We start from the raw sequence: 20,525 nt of genomic DNA, 5'->3' as shown, positions 1-20,525 counted from the left end.
GGCTTCCAACTTGTTCTCTGCTCTCCCTCTGTGACGTCAGACGTTTTTTGCCATGGTTGTAGGATCATTCTAAGCTGTCTAAATTTGCCTCTCTGCTATATCATTAATTAGTTTGTAGGATTAATCATTAGTGTTCTATCTTTCTCTGTGAGAACGGTGTTACCACTTGAGCCACCTAGTATTTTATTAATATTTATTTAGATTTTTATAAAGCACACCAACATGGTGTTTGAGTGTGTTTGAATTCAAAGACCATTAGAGATAGTCCTGTCTAGACAGAACGAGTCGTAGAAAAATGGACATAAAAGACAGTTTAGTTTTCCAAACAGGAGGTTCTAGGAAAATTCAAACAGTTTAGCATTTTCATTACAGAACAGGTTAGTGATACCAGGGAGGGAGAAAGTGGTGCTGACAGAAGAAAAATGTAGGTGGTCATCAGGTAAAGTGGAAAATCAGAGAAATGTCAGGTCAAAAGAACTAAGAGTTTCTTAATGCCATCTGTATGGATAGGTTAAGTTTTCAGTACTAAAATATTGGGAGGGGCAAGAATGAGAGGCTAAGAAAGGGGAAGCAGTGTAGATAATACCACAGCAGTTAGAAAGAAGAAAGTGCTTGGAGATCAAGGTTGTTAGACCTTGAGAAAAATGTAGTCGAGCTAAGTTTTAAATAGATAGGTTATCAGTTTAAAAAAACAAAAAACAATAAAAATCTTATTGGCATCTCACCTCTTCAGGACTAGAGTTCCATAGAGTGGAAAGATTTGCATAGGAGAATCTGGCACTGAAAAAACTGAGGACAGTGTCAAAACTTGTGGGAAAGCAATTTGGAAAAGGCTGAGTGGGTATATGTCTATTTTATTGGATGCCAATGTCTTCATTTTGTTTTCCTGTATGCGCCTAATATCAAATGGATATTAAGTGCTTGTCTTGGCGTATTCTGCCAGTTGTACATCTCTGTTCTTGTTGAGCTCTGAAATAGTCAGAGTGCTAATACTGAGATGCCATTTATCAGCTTGTGGGGTATCCATTCCTTTATCCATCATGTAAAGCAAAGGCTGCCTAGTCTGCAATGCCACCCATCAGGATTTCATGGTTTAGGACTTTAACCAATACGCTCAAGGGTATTACAAAGCAGTTTCATCTGGACATTGTCTTATAAATGTATTCTCACTTCCAGGTTTATCAGGTGCCGCTAGTCAGTTTGCGAATGGAAATCCTTTGTCTGGTTACAGCGTTCCCTTGGTTATAGTCAATCTATTGGGAAACATGTTTATTGCTAGATTCCATCTTCATGCCAGTATTGTAGGAGTATTAAATGCCAGTGTATATACTCTCAGTATTAGGCATATATCAAGCCCATTGCCTGCGATCTTCGCAATGGGGTTCTGACTGATAATGAGTCTCCCTTCCACTTCATACCAGATTTTGAAGACTTGTATTGGCAGTGCTTTTTTTCAGGTTCATAGTCGTAGGTCTTTAAGCAAATGGGTTCCATCCATTTAGTCCACTAGGATTTTTCGCTTTTGACTACCTAGTTTTTGGACCTTTACTGTGGATGAGTCTCGGAGTCTCATTTCACCGTAAATTCACAGTAATTGGACTGAGCGTGGTAACCGCTAGTGTCCACCTTTTAAAATAAGGCTGCTGCAGCACAGCTAGGGAAAGAAGTACTGGGCTTGTTAGTTGTGAACACTTGTGTGGGCTGCACGTGTGAGATTACCATTGTGTGCAGCCCGGTAATTGAGCTCAGGTAGCCTGGCACAGAAGGGACTCTGCAAGTATTAGTGCTGACCTGGAGTAGGCCTTATGATATTAATGGGCATTGATAGATAGGTCTGTTGGGCTTACTGGAAATCTGTAGTGCTTTCACTGTACTGTATATAGCAAAATCTGCCTTAAAGTGCAGTTTTGCTCCACTTAGTACTACACAGTCCAGCAACATTTCAAACTAGTGTAAAATATTTGCTCCCATTTTGATTTTGCAGTTGGCAACATGCTACATTCACAGCTTATGGGACTCCAGAAATTGTCATATTTCTCTGGCTCAGATTATAATCATATTACAGGCCTTTGTCCACCCTACTGGGGTGCCCCCCAGCAGAGGGAACAAAAGTCTACCCACAAAAAAGGAGCAATTATCAGTGATTGACCCAGTTCCTGGGAAAGGAAGGGGTGTGGAGGAAAAATGACATCTGATAATTAGCTTGTCACATTGCACCTGGGCTGGGACAGCCCAGGCCCACTAGAACGGAGGATGAGGGCTAGACCTTTGGAGCCAACACAGTAGGAGCTTGATTTGGGTGTAAGGGGTCAGCAGTGATGTCAGCTAGGGTGGAGCTAAATCCCTCAGAGGAGCTCTTTCCAGAGAAAACTTGAAATTGCCTTGATGGATTGTGCCATATGCTAAGCAGGAAGGTTAAGACACGGGCGGAGAGATGATGTGGCAACCTAGGATTGCCATGGCTGCCTTGCATCTAGAACTTTCCACCCCCACTTAAAACCAATGCTCATGTGAGAGACAATTGAGAAGAGATTGGCTCTAGGTGGTGACGGTGAATGAAAGAATGCCCATCTGGAAGCCACCTGATGCCCTGCAAAGATGTTCTAAGGAGTTTGACTCCAACTGACCCCTAAGACTAGGATTGATCTCTCGAGGGCCAGTGGTCTGGCCTCCTTATGCCCCCTGAGGATCAGTTGGGGGAAATAACCTGGACTTCTTTGCCTCCACTCCCCGGGTGCTTTCCAAGATGGCCAGGAGACCATAGCACCGGAGGAGTGCAGACAGGAGGGTGTTCTGATAACTTGTCACAAAGGTGCTATGCAGGATGCATCCACCAACAGGAGAGGAGCACCAGGATCCAAGCAGAGGTGAAGGTTGACATAGGCCTGCAGGAGCAAAACAAGCCCTAAATGGAGATGACAGCCTTTGCAGGGCCCGAGATGTAGTTGAAGATTTTTACCTATACAATCAAAAACGGAGTGCATGGCACTCCGCTGATACTTAGTAAAATACCCTTGGGTAGGCCACACTCTGGTGGTCTGCACATCTTTATTTACTTAATTGGGAATAAGGGTGTGACCCGGGGACCCCAGTGAACTTTAGACCCGAGGGCCCAAGCCACCCAGGTCCAAAGCAAGAATGTGCTAGGGACCCAATCCCCAGGGACCAAGATATGGCGGATTGCTGGTGCATTGGTTTAAGATTCTGAAGCCCCTATTCCCTGGGACTAGAAGAGTCTCTGAGCCCCGTCACACCCAGCCTCTGTGCTGCCTCCCCGCTCCCCATGTCCTTGATTGTGGGGGGGAGGCCCAGCACTGCTGCAGCCCACCCGCCAAAATGAGCTTGCCAGCTCCTTCGTCAGTAATGGACAATGGCTGCCGGGCAGGATACCGGCTGGGGAAGCCAGGATTGTTCGACCCTCGCTGCCATCATCTACTCTTACCTACAAGAAGAATGAAGAGACTGGTGGCCCAAGTGGGACTGGTTAACCCATAACTAAAGACACAGTAACTTGGCACAAGGACATGAAAGGCAAACAAAGCAGGGGAGACCTCCTAATTTATTATGCCCACAAATGGGCATTGAGTACCCCAAAATGGCCTGGAGAAGCTTAAGAGCTTTACTTTGAATATTCGTCCTTGTGGTGGCCCCAGGCTGTGCAGGGGCCCCACCAACATTTCTCACAGATGGTGTGTGATGTAGGGTCTGTGGGAGATGCAGCAGTCCCCCATCTCCCCCCACTCCCCGAAAGGTTGCACAGAAACTAACCCAAGTCTCCTGGGGCCTTGTGCCCATGAATTTAGGATAGGTGTTCATTGACTTTAAACACCCTCTGACCTGGAACTATTTCTCTTAGCCTCTGGAGTTCGGAGAGTCCTTGTGGTTGGCACTTTGGTTGCATTATGTGACTCGAAGAGTGTAAAAGTAAGACTGTGACGGATATATTTGTGGTTCTGTTGATTATAATTATAAATGCTTCATTGATAATTTTGTTGATGAACATTGCAACGCTTATACTTATAGTGATTGCATATGGGTATTATAATTAGTTTTAGTAGTGATATCATGGTGGCATATTGCTAAATTACAACATGTATTTATTGTTATTAATGTGGTGACACCCTGACAGAGCCAGGAGACCTGCCTTATATAGTGATATGGTGACCACTTGACAATGCCAGTATACCTTCCCTATGTCTAACGACACCCCATTATAATCTGATGGTGCATCTGGTATCAGGTGAGCGGGTGAGACAGGATTCAGGGCCCACTAGGGGTGTTTTATGATATGAGGGTGTCATCAAAGGTATTTCCATCTACCTGACATATGTAGATCTAATTGAACATGTAGTATTAAGTGGTTAGTGTAATAAAAGTACTTTTCCTTTTTAAAAGAAAAACGTGGACTAGACAATCATTTATTGAGTGTTGTTATTTGTCAGTCAGTCAAAAACTTTATTTCGGCCACAAGGGCCATAAAAGCAGAATACAATACAACAAAATATATATCGAAAACAAGAGCAGATCACTTTTTAACCACCAAAACAGAATAAAATGATTAAATTAAAATTTTCACATTGTTAAAAATTGGTGGAAAATTTCCTACGCTGAAGCCATGCAGCATTAAGAAAGCGTGAAACTGCGAACACAATTGGGGGATGGGTGTCGTATTTTAAAACTCGCAGGGCATTAACACAGTCTCTAAAACCAAGGTTCCTACAAATCGATTTTACCCAGCGTTTCCTAGGGATAATGTACGCTGGACAAACAAAGAACACATGAATTTCATCCTCCAGTTTGTAGCCACATGCAGGGCATGAGATACTATTATTAATGTCCCATCTAGAAGTGAAGGACCTTAGTGGTAGGGTACCCATTCTGAATTGAACGTATAGTTTCCTGGCTACAGGAGGGAAAATCAGATCCAGAAATAACTCCCTCTCATAGTTCGGTTTAATCTGGAGAAACTGTTCAGTCAGCCTACCCATGTTCGGATCCATGTGCAGGCGTGTTAGATGAAAATATCTTAGTTCTTCAGCAAGATTGGTTTTAGAAACAGATAGGCAGGAAACTTCTGGGGTATCCCAGAGTTCCCTGCGACCAATCTTGAGGCATGTTTCCCTAACATGGGTTAACCAAGGGATCTTCATGTGTTTAAGTGTAGGCCAGAGATCCAGAAATTCTTCTCTGAAAATTTCCAGGTCTGGATTGGACCATAGTCTCTTCCAATATTGGACAGGCCGGGCCACCACCACTTCTTCAATGGGTAGCAATCCCAGATCTAATCTAATTGGGACCAGCGGAGTACTAAGGGGTAAACTTAATAGTTTCCTGATAAAGGAGTTTTCGACCCTCGTTAGACTATCTATTTGGGAATGCCCCCATAATTCTGCTCCATAAGTAGCGGCAGATCGGGCTTGAGTTTTAAAAATTTCTACCACTGGGGCCGCTGGTTTGAAAACCGTGCCACTAAACAATCTAGCCATGCCTCCTGTAGTTTGGGTCAGCTTAAGTGTAGAATTGACCACCTGGCCTCCCCAGCCAAGGTCTTCCTGGAGTGTAATCCCCAAGTAAGAGAACGTTTTCACCCTTTCAAGGGGGATACCGTTCAGGACTGGGCTCGGGCGGGTACTTTTAGGGGGGTTCAGAATCATGAATTTCGTTTTGGCTAGGTTGATCTCAAGGCCTCTGTCACCACAGAAGTCAACGAAGCCATCTAAGACTCGCTGAATTCCCATGGGAGTGCGTGACAACAACAGAGTGTCGTCAGCAAACATTAGAGCAGGTACCTTGCCCGATACAAGCCTAGGAACGTCAGTGTCTTTGAGGGCTAGAAGGTGTTTTATAAGTCCGTTAATGTATAGGCAAAACAGCGTGGGGGCTAGCACACATCCTTGTCGAACTCCTCGACTAACAGGAAAACGGTCAGAGAGTTCGCCAAACTTCCCACATCTAACCTGGGCGAAGTTGGCCTTGTGTAGGTTCTTCAAAACACCCAAGAGATAGGGGGGAATGTTAAGCCCTTGCAGAACGGCCCAGAGCTTTTCTCTCGGGACCAGATCAAAAGCTGACCTTAGATCAACAAAAATGAGGTAGAGGCTGCCACCCTCTACTCTCACAGTCTTCCAGAATATAACCTGAAGACGAAATATCTGGTCAAGGGTTGAAGTACCCTTCCTGAAGCCGGCCTGCAAAGTGCTTAAAACATTATTTTCTTCTTCCCAGGCCTGTAATCTGTTCAAAATTATGCGCCCGAAAAGTTTTTGGGTCGTGTCAATTAAACTTATCGGGCGATAATTTGAGGGCTATAAAGGGCAGCCTTTTTTGTGAATAGGCACTATCTCTGCGCCACGCCAAGTTACTGGTGGCTCTGCACCATACAGAATAGAGTTAAAAAGGACACATAAGTAGGGAGCCCACACCGTAGGTTCAGACCTAAAAAGATCGCCAGGGATTTTGTCCAGGCCCGGCGCTTTGTTGGGTATGAGCATAGAAATGGCATGTTGAACCTCCTTAATTTTAATTCGTGGGATAACTGCAGCACTACAAGCTGTAATAGGAGGAGAATCAACTGGGGGAAGTGGATTAAAATCCGCTATTGAGTATAGGCCACCGAAATGCCCTTCCCAGAGTACTGGGGCAATATTAGAGCCAGTAATGGGGTCAGAGTCTTTCTTACCATTGCTAACAATAGCCCAAAAGGTCTTAAAGTCCTTATTCTGTAAAGATACTCTTAGCTCCTCCCACATATCGTCTTCCCAAGACTTCCTAGCCCTATTGATCTGTTGTTTGTAAAGGGCGTAAATGCTTCATTGATAATTTTGTTGATGAACATTGCAACGCTTATACTTATAGTGATTGCATATGGGTATTATAATTAGTTTTAGTAGTGATATCATGGTGGCATATTGCTAAATTACAACATGTATTTATTGTTATTAATGTGGTGACACTCTGACAGAGCCAGGAGACCTGCCTTATATAGTGATATGGTGACCACTTGACAATGCCAGTATACCTTCCCTATGTCTAACGACACCCCATTATAATCTGATGGTGCATCTGGTATCAGGTGAGCGGGTGAGACAGGATTCAGGGCCCACTAGGGGTGTTTTATGATATGAGGGTGTCATCAAAGGTATTTCCATCTACCTGACATATGTAGATCTAATTGAACATGTAGTATTAAGTGGTTAGTGTAATAAAAGTACTTTTCCTTTTTAAAAGAAAAACGTGGACTAGACAATCATTTATTGAGTGTTGTTATTGCATGACAACAAATTGAGATTGCTTGCCCACACGACCTCTCCTGAGTAGGCACTGGACAGCTCTGCTTCGCTTTCCTGAGAGAATCAAGTGTTACAATGGGGCACTTGGTTCTCAGTGAAAAGACAAATGTGGAATATCACTAGCGCAGGGCTCAAAGAACTTGCCTATTTCTCTACAGTAATTGTACGCCTACTGATCCCAAGGCTATTTGAGTTTTCTACTGCCTTGTGCACTCTCGCCTCACCCGCCCTTCCCATATAGTAAATAACCTATGTATATTTTTTGATGGCAAGGTTTTCTTTAGTGTTGAATGGTACAAGCTATAAATTCAAGTAGCTCATCGATCCTCCACATTGACCTATTGACCATGCCTAGGTCCCAATTCCTCCTGACTGACTTTCTTTAACTTGGTATGTGCAGGTCTCTCCAAGAACCAGAACTGGAACTAGAAAAAATACAAAATAAAACAGGTAATTCAAGTGTGGATCTCAGGAAATAGTGCCAAATCTCTCAAAGCCCTCCACTGCCTCCCAATGAAACAAGGTACAGATATCCATACGCCAGGCCTCTTATACCCAAGGCCTCAAGTGCCTCCACGGACTATGGACCTGATTAGGAGTTTGGCAGATGGGATACTACGTCAGAAACGTAACCGATATCCCATCCACCGCACTGCAATTCCATTATATCCTAGGAAACTTATAATACGGTCATTGGGACACTGACACACTTTCAATCAGTCCCAAAATCTTCACAAAACCTCATCCAGGGCACTAAGATCCAGTTACCAAATGGTCGTAAGTAAAATAAAAATAAAATAAAAACCCTGATAAGGGCAACTAAAATTCGAATAGAATTCGACTCTGGTTTGAAGACATCCTCTTAATTATCTACCCAGTTCTTAATTTGTAAAAGTAAAAAGTGCCAGGGCCAGAGTTTTTCTCAGCAGCCTCATGACAAATATTGTGCTTGCGGAATACCAAAGCTGTGCAGAATTTACTCCACCGCATGCCTCTTTCATTTACTACGCCATACCCATTATGCCACTTTTGCAGGTTCTTTTTTAGGTCTCGTTGAGTTAGTGCGCATGCGCTGCTCGGAGAGACATTTATTAGGTGAGTTTTCAAAGTGCTACTGGCTGGCGACAAGCTTGCGTTCACGCAAGCGTGCACGCGCGCAGCCGGCAGCTTTGCAATATTTACAGCCGCGATCACTTTCGCGCACGCAGCCTACTTTCACTTTTCCCATCGTGTGCGCAACACTCGCGTCCACTTTTTGTCCACTCCTTGTTACAATTCTTTTCATAGGGGTGACGTTTTTATTGGCTGGGAAATACAACAATGATATTTACTTCAATAATAAAGTTACTTTTGCAATGGAACACAAGCCTTCCCTCGGTCGCGCAATATTGTCATTGAACTTAAACAATAAAGTTACTCTTGTTATAGACACAAGCCCTCGCTCTGTTGCGCCGCTCTACTTGAGAACGTTTGTACACTTCCAGTTCCAATTAGATCGATTAGGTTATCGTTCTAGTTTTAAATAGCGCTTACGCAGTATCTTTAAAAGTGACCTCCAGCCTTGTCAACCACGTGTCCTTATCCGGAACACAGTGATCGGCTGTGAGGAGTTCGGAGCACAAACGCTTCAGGTAAGACCCTGTCCGGACATTTTGTTTCAAGGCAGCAGTGCCTTCTTAGCACGGCCAATGCTTGTTAAATTATGCATCTATACTCAAGTCTACAAATCCATGTTGGCGGTCGCCAGACAGAACGGGTTCAGTGTGAGTCTAGAGGCGGAGCTTCGGTATGTAGTCTGTCCAGATCCGGTTAGCAAATGTCGCCTCAGGCTAAAATTACATTTTGTTTCAAGGCAGCAGTCCCTTCTTAGCATGAGCTGTATTTACGTAACCAGTGGCGTAGCTAGTGTGTCATAGGCCATGAGACACTCGGCATGAGACACAGTGCAGCCCTTGCGGTCTGCACATCTCACCACAATGATGAAGCACTTACAGTTTTGTGTGTCTACACTTCGCATGATACAAATACTGCGAGCATTGCACTATGTACGTGTCTACACTATACACCACATTAGACACAGCACAGTCCTTGCGGTCTGCACATCTCACCGCACAAGCCACAATGATGCAGCACTTAGTCTGTGTGTCTACACTTTGCATGATACAAATAGCACAATGCTTGCAGTATGTAAATGTGTCTACACTACACTCAGCCACAATGGTGCACCACTTACAGCTCTCTACAGGTCATTTATGACTACTCTTGCCAGAAATATTTTAATAGTTGTTGTAAGTACTGTTTTTGGATCAGCATAACCGATGTGGAGGACCAGTTTAGCTCTAAATCACTTTATTCGGTGATTGCACTGATTGCTGCTACGACGTTTTCCTGCCCGCACTGTAAACTGTTGTGTTCGTTTGTAATTTTGCACATTTGATGCTTCCCGGGTCCGTCATTTTATCATAGTGGAAAGCCGAGGGCAAGAACGACAAATAAACATGCAGTGGCCAGACCTCTCTCCAGGTGAGGAATTGAGAAGTGAATATTTCTCCTTTGCCTCAAGACAGAAGTGTGGGGCTTTAAGACCAAAATGTTGCCCTGCAAGTCTCTTTTGCGCTTGTTGCTTTATAATGACTTTTGTTGTTATAAAGATCGTCATTGTATCAGAATTACCGGCTTTGACAGGTTTAATAGCATACTACTAAAATTTAAGTGTTAACCCATTAAACACTCAACTGAGTCCCGTGCAATGTGTTGAAAGTACCTTCTCAACATGCAAACATGGACCCGATATATTCAAACTGCGCCACCTTTAGGCAAACTGATATACATCTCCTTCAGCGGTTTAGTCAGTGGACTCGAAAAAATATCGCCAAGCTGGTGTGGCGGCAGTAGAGAATGTCTTAATGTGACCAATGTAGAATTCGTGCAGTCCAGGAGGAGGGGAGTAAATGGAATGTTGTAGGTCCATTCTTAATGTTACAAAAAGAAGTAAAGAATTTTAGCTCCCAGTGTCATCGCGTTCTTGCCTCTGGACTTTACATTGTTTAGCAACTTTCTCTTTCACATAAACAGAAATGCATCAAATAACAAAAAAAGACTCCTTCATAACTATTATTTATTTTAGGGTGCGTGCATATTTAATATTCCTACTCTAAGACTATCTCGTGCCAAAATGACTGATATGGCTGAACCTCACCCTTCGCTTTCTCACAGGGAACAAAGATTGGAGCCATTGGCATCACCACTCTTTTTGTGCAAGGTTATTTTTGTTAGCATTTACAGCATCTCAAAATGCAGCATATCAAAAAAATTAAACTTTTGTTTTAAAAATCGGATCATTGCAGGTCAATTTAAACATACCAATAAAGGCCAGACTTCTAATGTTGGAGGGAAGTTTGGAGTTCATTAGTATTGAGAGAGCAACATCCAAAATTATTGAAATTCCCCCTGATCCCCACACCTATAGTGTTCTGGCAGGGGGCCTTTCTCCCCCTGACTAACCCACTCTGTCTCTGTAGCGATCACACCTCCTGCGTGCTGGCTGCGACTTCAAAAAGTCAATATTCAGCCCCTCTGGGTGTCACACCACTACTCCTTCCATTCACACTTTCTCTTACTCTACACAGAATAGTTGAGTCAATAAAGACAAAACCTATCTCCTCGATTATTCTGTTTGCTATTTCTTCTCTCCAAACTATCCAGACTTAAATTGGGGAATTGCAACATTCTGAGGTCTTGTTAAAAACCAATTTGTCCCTGCAGCCAGCTTCAAGACTGTTTCTCTTCTATCCTTCTCTGGAAGCACTGCAAGAGCGCTGTATTTATACTTGATTCAAGGAAGAACTGTTGTTCAAGAAGGAGCTCAACTATGTGATGTGACTAAAAGCAGGAGACAAACCATAACATAATCTGAACAAACAGGCATTCATAACTGGACGACCTACGCGAAGGACCCATTGGATGTCTGCTTTAACCTATTAAGATTTAAGTGTTTCCCTGACTCTTCTCGTCGGTGGAGTATCCGATGGCAGCACCGAGGGGTCAGGTTCCAACACCAACTGCTAGACATCCAGTAATAAACCTCAAACTGGGACAGAGAGCAAATCCACTCCAAAGTAGCTGCGAAGCAACATGTACTGCATAGTACATGGGACAGCTTTCTTTACATTATCTAGAGCAAAGAGATCCGCAAAACTTCCATGTTATTATAATCAATTAATGGGGTATATATTGCTAAAAAGATCTGGTGATTATCAAAAGATTAGGAAGTATAGTAAAAAAAAGTGGGTGTGCTGTCATAAACCGAGCCGTGCACATTGGAAGTAGTTACACTGCGGACAGACATAGACTTAAAATTGCAGTGGTTGCTAAAACACTGATTTGTGGCGCACATTATGTTAAAGACCAGCAACTCTGCTGAGGCTGGCATGACGTCAGCTGTTTGTGACCCTCCAAGCCTGCTTTGCTTCTTGCCTGGTAGCCTATCAATGAGTGTAAGCCTGCTCGCAGCATGCATCTACAGGAGGTGGGAAATGCACCACTGCGCTTTAGGTAAACACCATTTGCTCTTAAATCTGGAATCTCAGTAAGATTCCAGTGAGGAGCCAAAGCATATCTTTCAGGAGGATCTGCTCAGCCAATGGATCTTGAAAATCATTACATTAACATTAATAAGAGCGAATCGGTTTCTCAGTAAGCACGATATGCAGTCCTGATTACATGCCAAAACCAACCCTACCTGACACCTTGGTCCTGTATAAAAAGCATTGCCATTTCTAATGCCAATAGCTCAAACTCTCGCAAATGTGAGACCATTTTAATGGTGGCCGCGCCCCTTTCTTTAGATGCTGCTCGTCGTATTCAGGTTCAGGTTACAGCTAGCGGCATTCAAAGAAAGGGTGTGCGGCCACCATTAAAGTGAAAGCATGGTATGGGGTGCTTTCACAAAAAAAAAAAGAAAATTGTTTGTGAAGTTCACAAACAAATGTCTTTTTTTTGTAAAAGGGCCCCATGCCGTGCTTTCAGTTTAATTGCTGCGGCGCCCCTTTGTTTAGACACGGCTCGCTGTAACCTGAGTAAGGCGAGCAGCGTCTAAAGGAAGGGGCATGGCCACTTTTAGAGTGAAAGCATGGTATGGTGCGCTTAAAGTTAAAACGGACCTCACTGACGACTACAATAAAAACAGAAGCGCGGCCGCTATAGTTACAGCGGACTGGGCTGGCAAGTTAAATAAATAAAGAAGCGAAGCCGCTATAGTTAAAGCGGACCGCCATTACTAATTAAAATATAAAAGCGGACGGCGTGCACTGTTGTAGGAAAGTACGTCATGGGTGGAATAGGTGAAACTCATTAAAGAAAATAGTGCTCACAGACTAGATAAAGCAGACTGTGTAATAACACAAGTAAAAAGTCCTGTCCTCTTGGGCGGTTACAAATGCAGACAAGACAGTACGAAGGAGGGACTTCTAAGCGTATTCATGATTCAAATGCAATGATTTAGAGAGTACAGAAAAGGGGGCCAATTGAAAAGATGCGCAGGAAATGGGCAGAACTTCAAGTCCCTACCTGAATGCTGCACGCCTCGCAGGGCAGCGCATGCGCTGGCCAGGTTCGACCTAAAAATGATATGTATTATATTTCATGCATTCATGTGAAAGACACTCTGATTTCAAGATACGTTATTTGAGCGTCCCTGAAATAGGCTATGCTTTTAGGTTATATCATTATTACTGCAGCATTTGGGTCATGAATGTGTGTTTTTTTCTTTTTTAATTAATATTGTCCGAAATCGTAATGTTTTATTTTATTTTTTTCCCCCATCAACAGGTGATGCTTTCCCCTGGACGATCAGCTTGACTCATTTCAGTGTGTACACTCTGCTCGGTCAGCAGATGACGCTGAGTTTGGTGGAACCCATGGGCTGCACCTCCACTCTGGCGGTCACCTCACATAGTCTGCCAGCCTCCGGTCCTGAATCCAGACACTCGTTTGTTGTCTGTCTGCACGTGGACCTCGAGCCATTGGAAATAAAATGCTCCAACCCCCAGGTTAGTGAATTTAACTGATTTATGAACAGACGTTGCAAATAACTCGATTTAACTGCCATTGTTCTGAGTTTTGTTGGGGACATCCTATTCCGTTAGACATGGTAAAGTTTCTATTTAAATGCTGGGTCACGAAGATGATGCTGTCTGCATTAAGAGTTCCTTTGATGTACTCTCAGGTTCTGAAATGTAAACCCTTCCCAAAATGTTACTGGTACAGCACAAATGCATCTTTTGGCAGATAGAATTAAATCACTTGCAGATGTGCAGCTTGTAATTGCTGAAGCATCGCAGTGCAGTTACTCGCAATCTGCATGATGAAGAAAATCCTGATTGTAGTCTTGGGTGCAGCGTGGAAAGCTTGCAGGTGAAATTGGAGTTTGTTGAAAATGTGTTGTCCATGTTCCTCTTATTTAGAATATATGTGCCATGTTGCTGGGGGTCGCTTTCTTAGTCCAAAACTATAGAAGAGTTATGTCTGCACTGATGAAAGGAAATCCGGCTACTGTAGAAAATGTTCAAGTGAGTTAATCTAGCAGTTCTGAATTTGCACAAATATAGCTTTGCATATTTTAAAGTGATCTGGCAATTGTATCTGTGTTCTGTACTTCCGTAAAAAACAAGCTTGTAAAGGAAAAAGTGATAGTTAGAAATCCATCCAGCGAGTTGAGGGTAGAGAGTGCCCAAAGACTACTGTAGGTAAAGCCAGACTACAACAACATTCAAGAAAGTAAAGCCTTATTAAAAGTAACCTGGCTTCACTCGTGATTACTGTGGGTTAAGACTGAATACTTCTCCTTGTATTTGGAGTGTGCAGAGAAGCGTCAGCATCAATAATTAAACAGATAAGTTATATAGAAAGCAAAAGGCCAATCAGTTTAATCAAAAGAAAAGTATTAACTAAGAGCCACAAAATATTTGAGCTAGACAGTAAAGATAAAAGGAAGTGGAAGCAGAAGCAAAGGTTTTAACTGTTTCCAAGGAATAGTAATAGTGCCCACCGTTAACATTGTTCCCTATGGAAATCCATATAAGTTTGTGAAGAACTGTAGAATTGGCAAGAACAATAACTAAATTCCTTTATCAGCCTTTTCAGCAGGCCTTGGTATAAGGTAATTGAACTTTTGAATGCAGTCAGTTACATAGCCATGGTGGGCAACTCTCCGTCAAAATGTTCAGACCTATTCGCTCCATTTGTATCCTCTTGGCCCTCCACCCCCACTGCTCTACACGACATATTTTCCTCTCCCCCTAGACTGCACGCTCTCAAACACATATTAAATAACCCATCGCCTCGCAAACTGGTCACTCATCTTTGTTCCATTACACAAGACATGGCAGCTGTGGCTGTCCAGTCCCCCTACACAATTTTTCCAGAAGACACCAACCCCCTATTACTGATACCCAATGGTCCTACTGTTGTGGCCAAACGGCCACCCTCCCCCCAAATTACAGATTGCGCCTCATCCACTTCAAATTCCTCCACTGGCTATACCGCACCTTGTTGCACCTCCATCGCATGGGCTTAGTGGAAGATGCCCGCTGTTTGCGTTGCACTGTCCCTCAGGCCTCTTTTCTATATCTCGCCTGGTAATGCCCACCCATAGCTGACTACTGGTCTGGGGTCTTGCCCTCTCTGCTCCACATTACAGGGCTTCTTCCCCCCTCCCCCAGGACCCTCTGGTCAGACTTTTGGTCTATATTCAAGAGGTCCCCCAATAGTCTGCCACCTAACTGCAATGCTTTTATTCCTAGCCAAGCGCTGTGTGGCCATCCATTGGGGAAGATGTCCGGCTACCAAATTGGAAGATGGGCTACAAGATGTGATTTACTGTCAGAAGCAACTCTCTGTATATTGGGAGGTTATGTATGCCCCCATTGCTCCCCCCCCATGACATTTGGGAACCAGTCCTAACATACTTAAGAAAGAGAGACTCGCCCCACCAGAAGACTGCGGGGAGCCCACTCTCCGAAGGCAGACTCTTTACACTGTCTAGCATTGTAGACAACCTCCCCTGACACCCTGTCTTCACCTGCCCCCTATCTCCCTGATGTAGGAGTGCCCGTAACCTGCAAACAATCTGGGCCATTATCCACGGTCTATATCAGTGTGGGTAATGTCTTACTACAACTGTGGTGAATGTATCCACCTATTGGTGGGTCATTATGATGTCCTTATTCCTCCTTCCCCTTGCTTCTATACCGTGCTCCCACCCTTGTTCCCTTGTTGATGTACACCTTTTTGTATTTCTAAAATGTCAATAAAAACATTATTTTTTAAATTCTTCAGACCTAGTCACTTTTCTGGAGCAAAATTATTTCAAGTGTGATTGGTTCAAAGTCTTTCTTTAACAAGGGCATTCAGTGGGTTGGGGTTTGGAGCACGAGCAAGATGGTGGCTTGAGCCTGCACCTCCTCTCAGGAAGACAAGTTCCCACCAGAAAATTCATGCTTCGAGTCCACCCATAAGGCTGCAACAATGCTGAAGTCTTCCGCAGGATGTAAGGCACCAACTTATCGCACCAAAATTCGACAACACCCACTCGGTGACAGATACAGAGTCTGTGGAAGCGGCCGGTCCTCTCCTGCCTCACCGCCCCAACAAGTGTAAACCACGCTGAACCTCGGAGGTCCCGATGGTCCAGGTCTGACACTGCAGTTTGCTGACTACTGACAGCGACAACGTTCTACGAGTAAAGTTGCCAGTCAGTTGCCAATAAAGTGAATTTATTAAATACAGCCGGCTTGTATCTGCCTGACTGCCTGCCTATCCCTAACATGGCGGACGTTTGCAGTCTCTAAAAGTGCAGCCGCTCACGGAGGTCCAAACGCTTTACTATCACGGAGATCACCTGACCTCTTTGCACCTCAAATTGGACTATGCCTGTGTCCAGAATTAAATGTTAGACTCTGTGTTCAGCAGAAAGTCCAATTACTAGTATAACGAACATGATAGCCATTCACGAATGCCAGAATGCGTATCATAAAATGGCAGCCGCTCACGAATGCCAGAAAGCTAGCGGAAATATCTAGAAAAAACACAGTGTCACCTATGCACTTCAATTGACATCTGCTACAGTTAAAGAGATGTATGAAATATCGATTACTAGGTACAAAGCTCAACAGCAAACAGTATTGTTGCAGGCACACCTTTTCACATCTGGCTCCATTAACCTGGCTCTATCAACCTGACATCTGAAGCAACCCATGCAAGTTCAGATGACTGTAAGCAAGTCCCTACTTATCATGCGTAACGATATCAAAGCGCTGTAGGCTCTCTCCTTATATTGTAAAACGTATAACTGCCAGATTCATACCTTTGTTAGACGCGCGTGCGATTCACTCAAAGAACTGTGATCGAGTGCGATGCAATGCAGAGAGTAATTAAACAACTACTTGCATGGCAAAGTTAATGCCAGCAAAATACTGAGGACATGGGTGTACATGTATAAGATGACACAAAATGGCGGCTTTGTCACAATTAATGTGAGAGAAGGAACAGAGGTAACAGAAACAACAGGAATAAAATAAACTATTGAGCCCTATTGTGGAGAGAACTTTTTTAGAAGTAATAGTGGTCAAAGCCAATAACCCAACGTGATCAGCTCTGCTGCTTACTCCAATACGAAGAATACATCATCTTTAACTCTCAAATAGCAAAGATAAAAAAAGGAGGCTCGCAGCTGTATAGCATGCCATTAAAGAGAATAAATAGAGAACAGGTCACGATACTACTATTCTCTTAGCTAATAATTCTCCATATATAAAAGGCTGTTCAGAAGGACCTTCAGTACATTCTCCATTCACAACTAAAAACGTGCTATGATGCTACTATTATCTCAAGCTGATGATCTTTCATTTACCACCCCTGTTAATTATAATAATAAAAATTGAGCCATAGAATCATCAAATCAGTCTTCATCCTTAAAAGGAGAGTAAGGTCCTACAGAGCTGTCTTCTACCAAGTCTTACAACAAATACTACCTCCGTGCAAAAATGGCAGAGAAAGAAAATAAAACAAGCCTAAAGAGAGTGTAAGCCGACCCGCGAAACTCAGACTCTCCAACTAAAAATAAACAAGACATCAATTCCACCATGGAAACCATCTTCAAAAAAACTTGCAGATGTACATGAACTAGCGAAATCAACAAAGGAGAATACTGATAATATGCAAAATGAGATTTCCGTGATCCACCAAGACATCAGAGTGACCAATTCTAGAATTGCAGAAGCAGAAAGTAGGATCAGCCAGTTGGAGGACTCGTACACTAAATTGAGCAAATCCTTCCAAACACTCAGTGTTACCACAAATTCACTAAATAAGCTCCTTCCAGAATTGAAAGACAAGAACAGGTGTTATAACCTCTGTATTTTTGAAGTTCCGGTAAGCGAAGAGGACTCCGCTGGCTCAAGCATCGCCTTTCTAGAATAATGGTTCACACAACCCACAAATCTTGTTTTTAACAAGCCTTTAGAATTCGACAGGGCTCATAAGGTGCCAACAAAGAAGCTCCCAAATCAGAAATCTCCAAGACCAATCGTTTGCTAACCACTTAGATACCAACATGTAGAACTCATTTTAGCCTTCATGAGAATGCACAACCACATATTATGGAATGGCAACAATATCTTCATATCTCAGGACTACCGTAAGGCTACAGTTGAAATAAGGAAAGTCTTCCTAGTCCTGCACCCGAGACTTAAGGTCATGAATGATCAATTCTCTTTTGCTGCACCAGCTAAGTATTGCGTCTTAGTCCAAGGGACTCCCTACATCTTCATGGACCATATTGCTTTAAAGAACTTCATCAACGAAAAATAGAAGGCAGTAATGGACATATCAAAAACACAATACACCTTGGAAGATGTCCAAACTTTATTTCTCTAATCGTTTAAGAATCTGTCAGCTCTGAGCTGTGCATTGTCTCAAGGTTTTACTGGTATATACCAAGGCTACATGTTTGTAAGTTATCTGTGTGTTACAACAATCTTATTTATCTCATATGCTCACATGTTTTAGTAAGCACGAGTTCTCATATGTTCACACGCACTATTAATAATATGTTCCCCAGGATGATAGTTTGTTACAAGGATCTTGTAGATCTCATATGCTTACACGTTCTATTAAGCAGGAGGTTTCATAAACTCACATGCTCTATTAAGAATTTATTCCCCAGGCTGTTTGATCAGATACTTTTCGATCAGATACTTAGGAAAGATACCAGCACCATCCATTGTCTCTACTTCCCATACAAAATGGGGGTGCTCTCTGCTATTTACTGGTATCCCTTTTTCTCTTTGTCTTCCTTGCTGACCGCAGTCTCACGGTATCATCGGTATATACCAATGCTGCATGTAGGTGTGTTACCTATTTGTCACAAAAATCCTACAGATCTCATTGACACACATGCGCTATTAAGCATAAAGTCTCATATACTCACATGCACTACTATGTATTTCCTCATCAGGCAGATAAGAGCAATACTTAAGAGAGAAGCCAGCACCACCCACTGATCCTATTCCTCATACAATCTGGAGCTCTGTCGTCTACTCACTGGTCTCCTCTTTGCTATTTGTCCTCTTTGCGCCTTAGTTCGAAAGTCCTTAGCTCTAAGGTTCTGAACAAAATGACCAACATGACAAGGGCAAGGTCTACCACAGTAAAAGGAGTCTTACACTACACAGCCAGGTTCACACTGGTCATTACATCAAGAATCAGCAGTTTTGTAGAATCCCACGGTCTACGTTCATAGTTGTTCATAATTGCTTTTAATGTATTACAAACCGCAAAGGCTCCTCTGTTTCGGGGATAGGACACATGCGTGTTGTTATGTGTCCACTTCACTTCCTGCATGTTAACAATTGTAATAGAACTAGTATTATGGTCTCTTTCTACCTATATAAGCCGTAAGGTTTCAAAATGTTAACGAAATGCCTTAACTTCACCTGCTGATTGAAGATAATTAGATTAGTATCTTTGTTTTCCTGGAGGAATGCTTCTTCTTCCTCTTATCGCCATACCTGTTTACCACTTGGGGGGGTTCCTAGAATGGGTGCTTTTGTTTTTTCCCCATTGTTTTATTTATTTATGTTGTTCTTCATTATTATTGTTTTCTTAACATATTGTAGTTTCAACATCCACTCTGTCAGCATTGCTAGGAGAAAAATGACCAAAACTTGCTTCCTAAGGTTATTTCAAACAACTCAAAACTTCTTTAGGAAGGCGTACCTCATAACAGCTATATGTGTATATGATTACGTTGATTGGCCCTTAAGGAACCGTTCGTTACACCCCAAGAAATACACACTAGCACAGATAAACTTCCAAAAACAATGTTTGCTCACTATAAGAACTACTAGACACATGATTACCTATTAAACAATACCTTTTTATGTTCTCTTCTGTATAGACCGTTCGTGTACTAATAACAATGAGCTCGACACAACAGAATATTAAGATAATATCTCCGAATGTAAAAGGTATCAACCACCCAATCAAAAGAAGGACAATTCTTGACTACATCTACAAACAGAAAGGTGACATTATTCTTATGCAAGAAACAAAGATTGACTCCACACATCTTAACTCACTTCGATTTAATCAATTCGCTGAAGTAACAGGATCTGCAGCCATCGGTAAAAAAATGGAGTCCTAACACTCATCTCACAGAAAGCCAACACTGACTCAATCACATGCACCTCTGATACCCAGGAAAGATTGATTATTTTACAATTAGCCAAACATGGTATGGAATTCTACATTGCAAACATATATGCACCCACCAAGGATGACCCTGGCTTTTGGGCAGAACTTTCTAAACAACTCAAGTTAATTCCTGTTTCAGCCACAATCATACTTGTAGGTGACTTTAATCTATCTCTAGATCCCGCACTAGATAGAAGCTCACACTGCCCTTTCAGACCGAATAAATAACACAAAGCACTCAGAAGCCTATGTAAAGAGTTTAACTTGATCGATACACAGAGAACACAAAACCCCACAGAAAGGGACTACCCTTTTTATTCTCACTCCCATAATTCATATTCATGCATTGACTACCTTCTTATATCAGAGAATGCCATTAATCGGATCGACCAAACTACTATTGAGCCTCGGGTGATAGCAGACCATCACCTTATCTATTACTGACCCGGCACCGTGCACAAAATAACCTCTCTAGAGATTTAA

The 20,525-nt window shown here is 42.8% G+C and overlaps 1 protein-coding gene across 1 annotated transcript in view; it reads left to right on the top strand.

The window, feature by feature from the left end:
• The window catches only part of VPS13B (vacuolar protein sorting 13 homolog B), a 2,934,705-nt gene that overhangs the window by 1,461,452 nt on the left and 1,452,728 nt on the right, over window positions 1-20,525 (top strand). Inside the window, exon 24 of the mRNA XM_085605186.1 lies at window positions 13,119-13,339. Coding sequence (XP_085461312.1) covers window positions 13,119-13,339 — 221 coding nt within the window. The remainder of the gene's footprint in view (window positions 1-13,118; window positions 13,340-20,525) is intronic.

Source organism: Triturus cristatus, chromosome 5_1, assembly GCF_964204655.1.
Source record: "Triturus cristatus chromosome 5_1, aTriCri1.1, whole genome shotgun sequence".
NCBI lineage: Eukaryota > Metazoa > Chordata > Amphibia > Caudata > Salamandridae > Triturus > Triturus cristatus.
The sequence above is the reverse complement of the archived record's forward strand: the minus strand, read 5'-3'. Positions and strand labels throughout refer to the sequence as shown.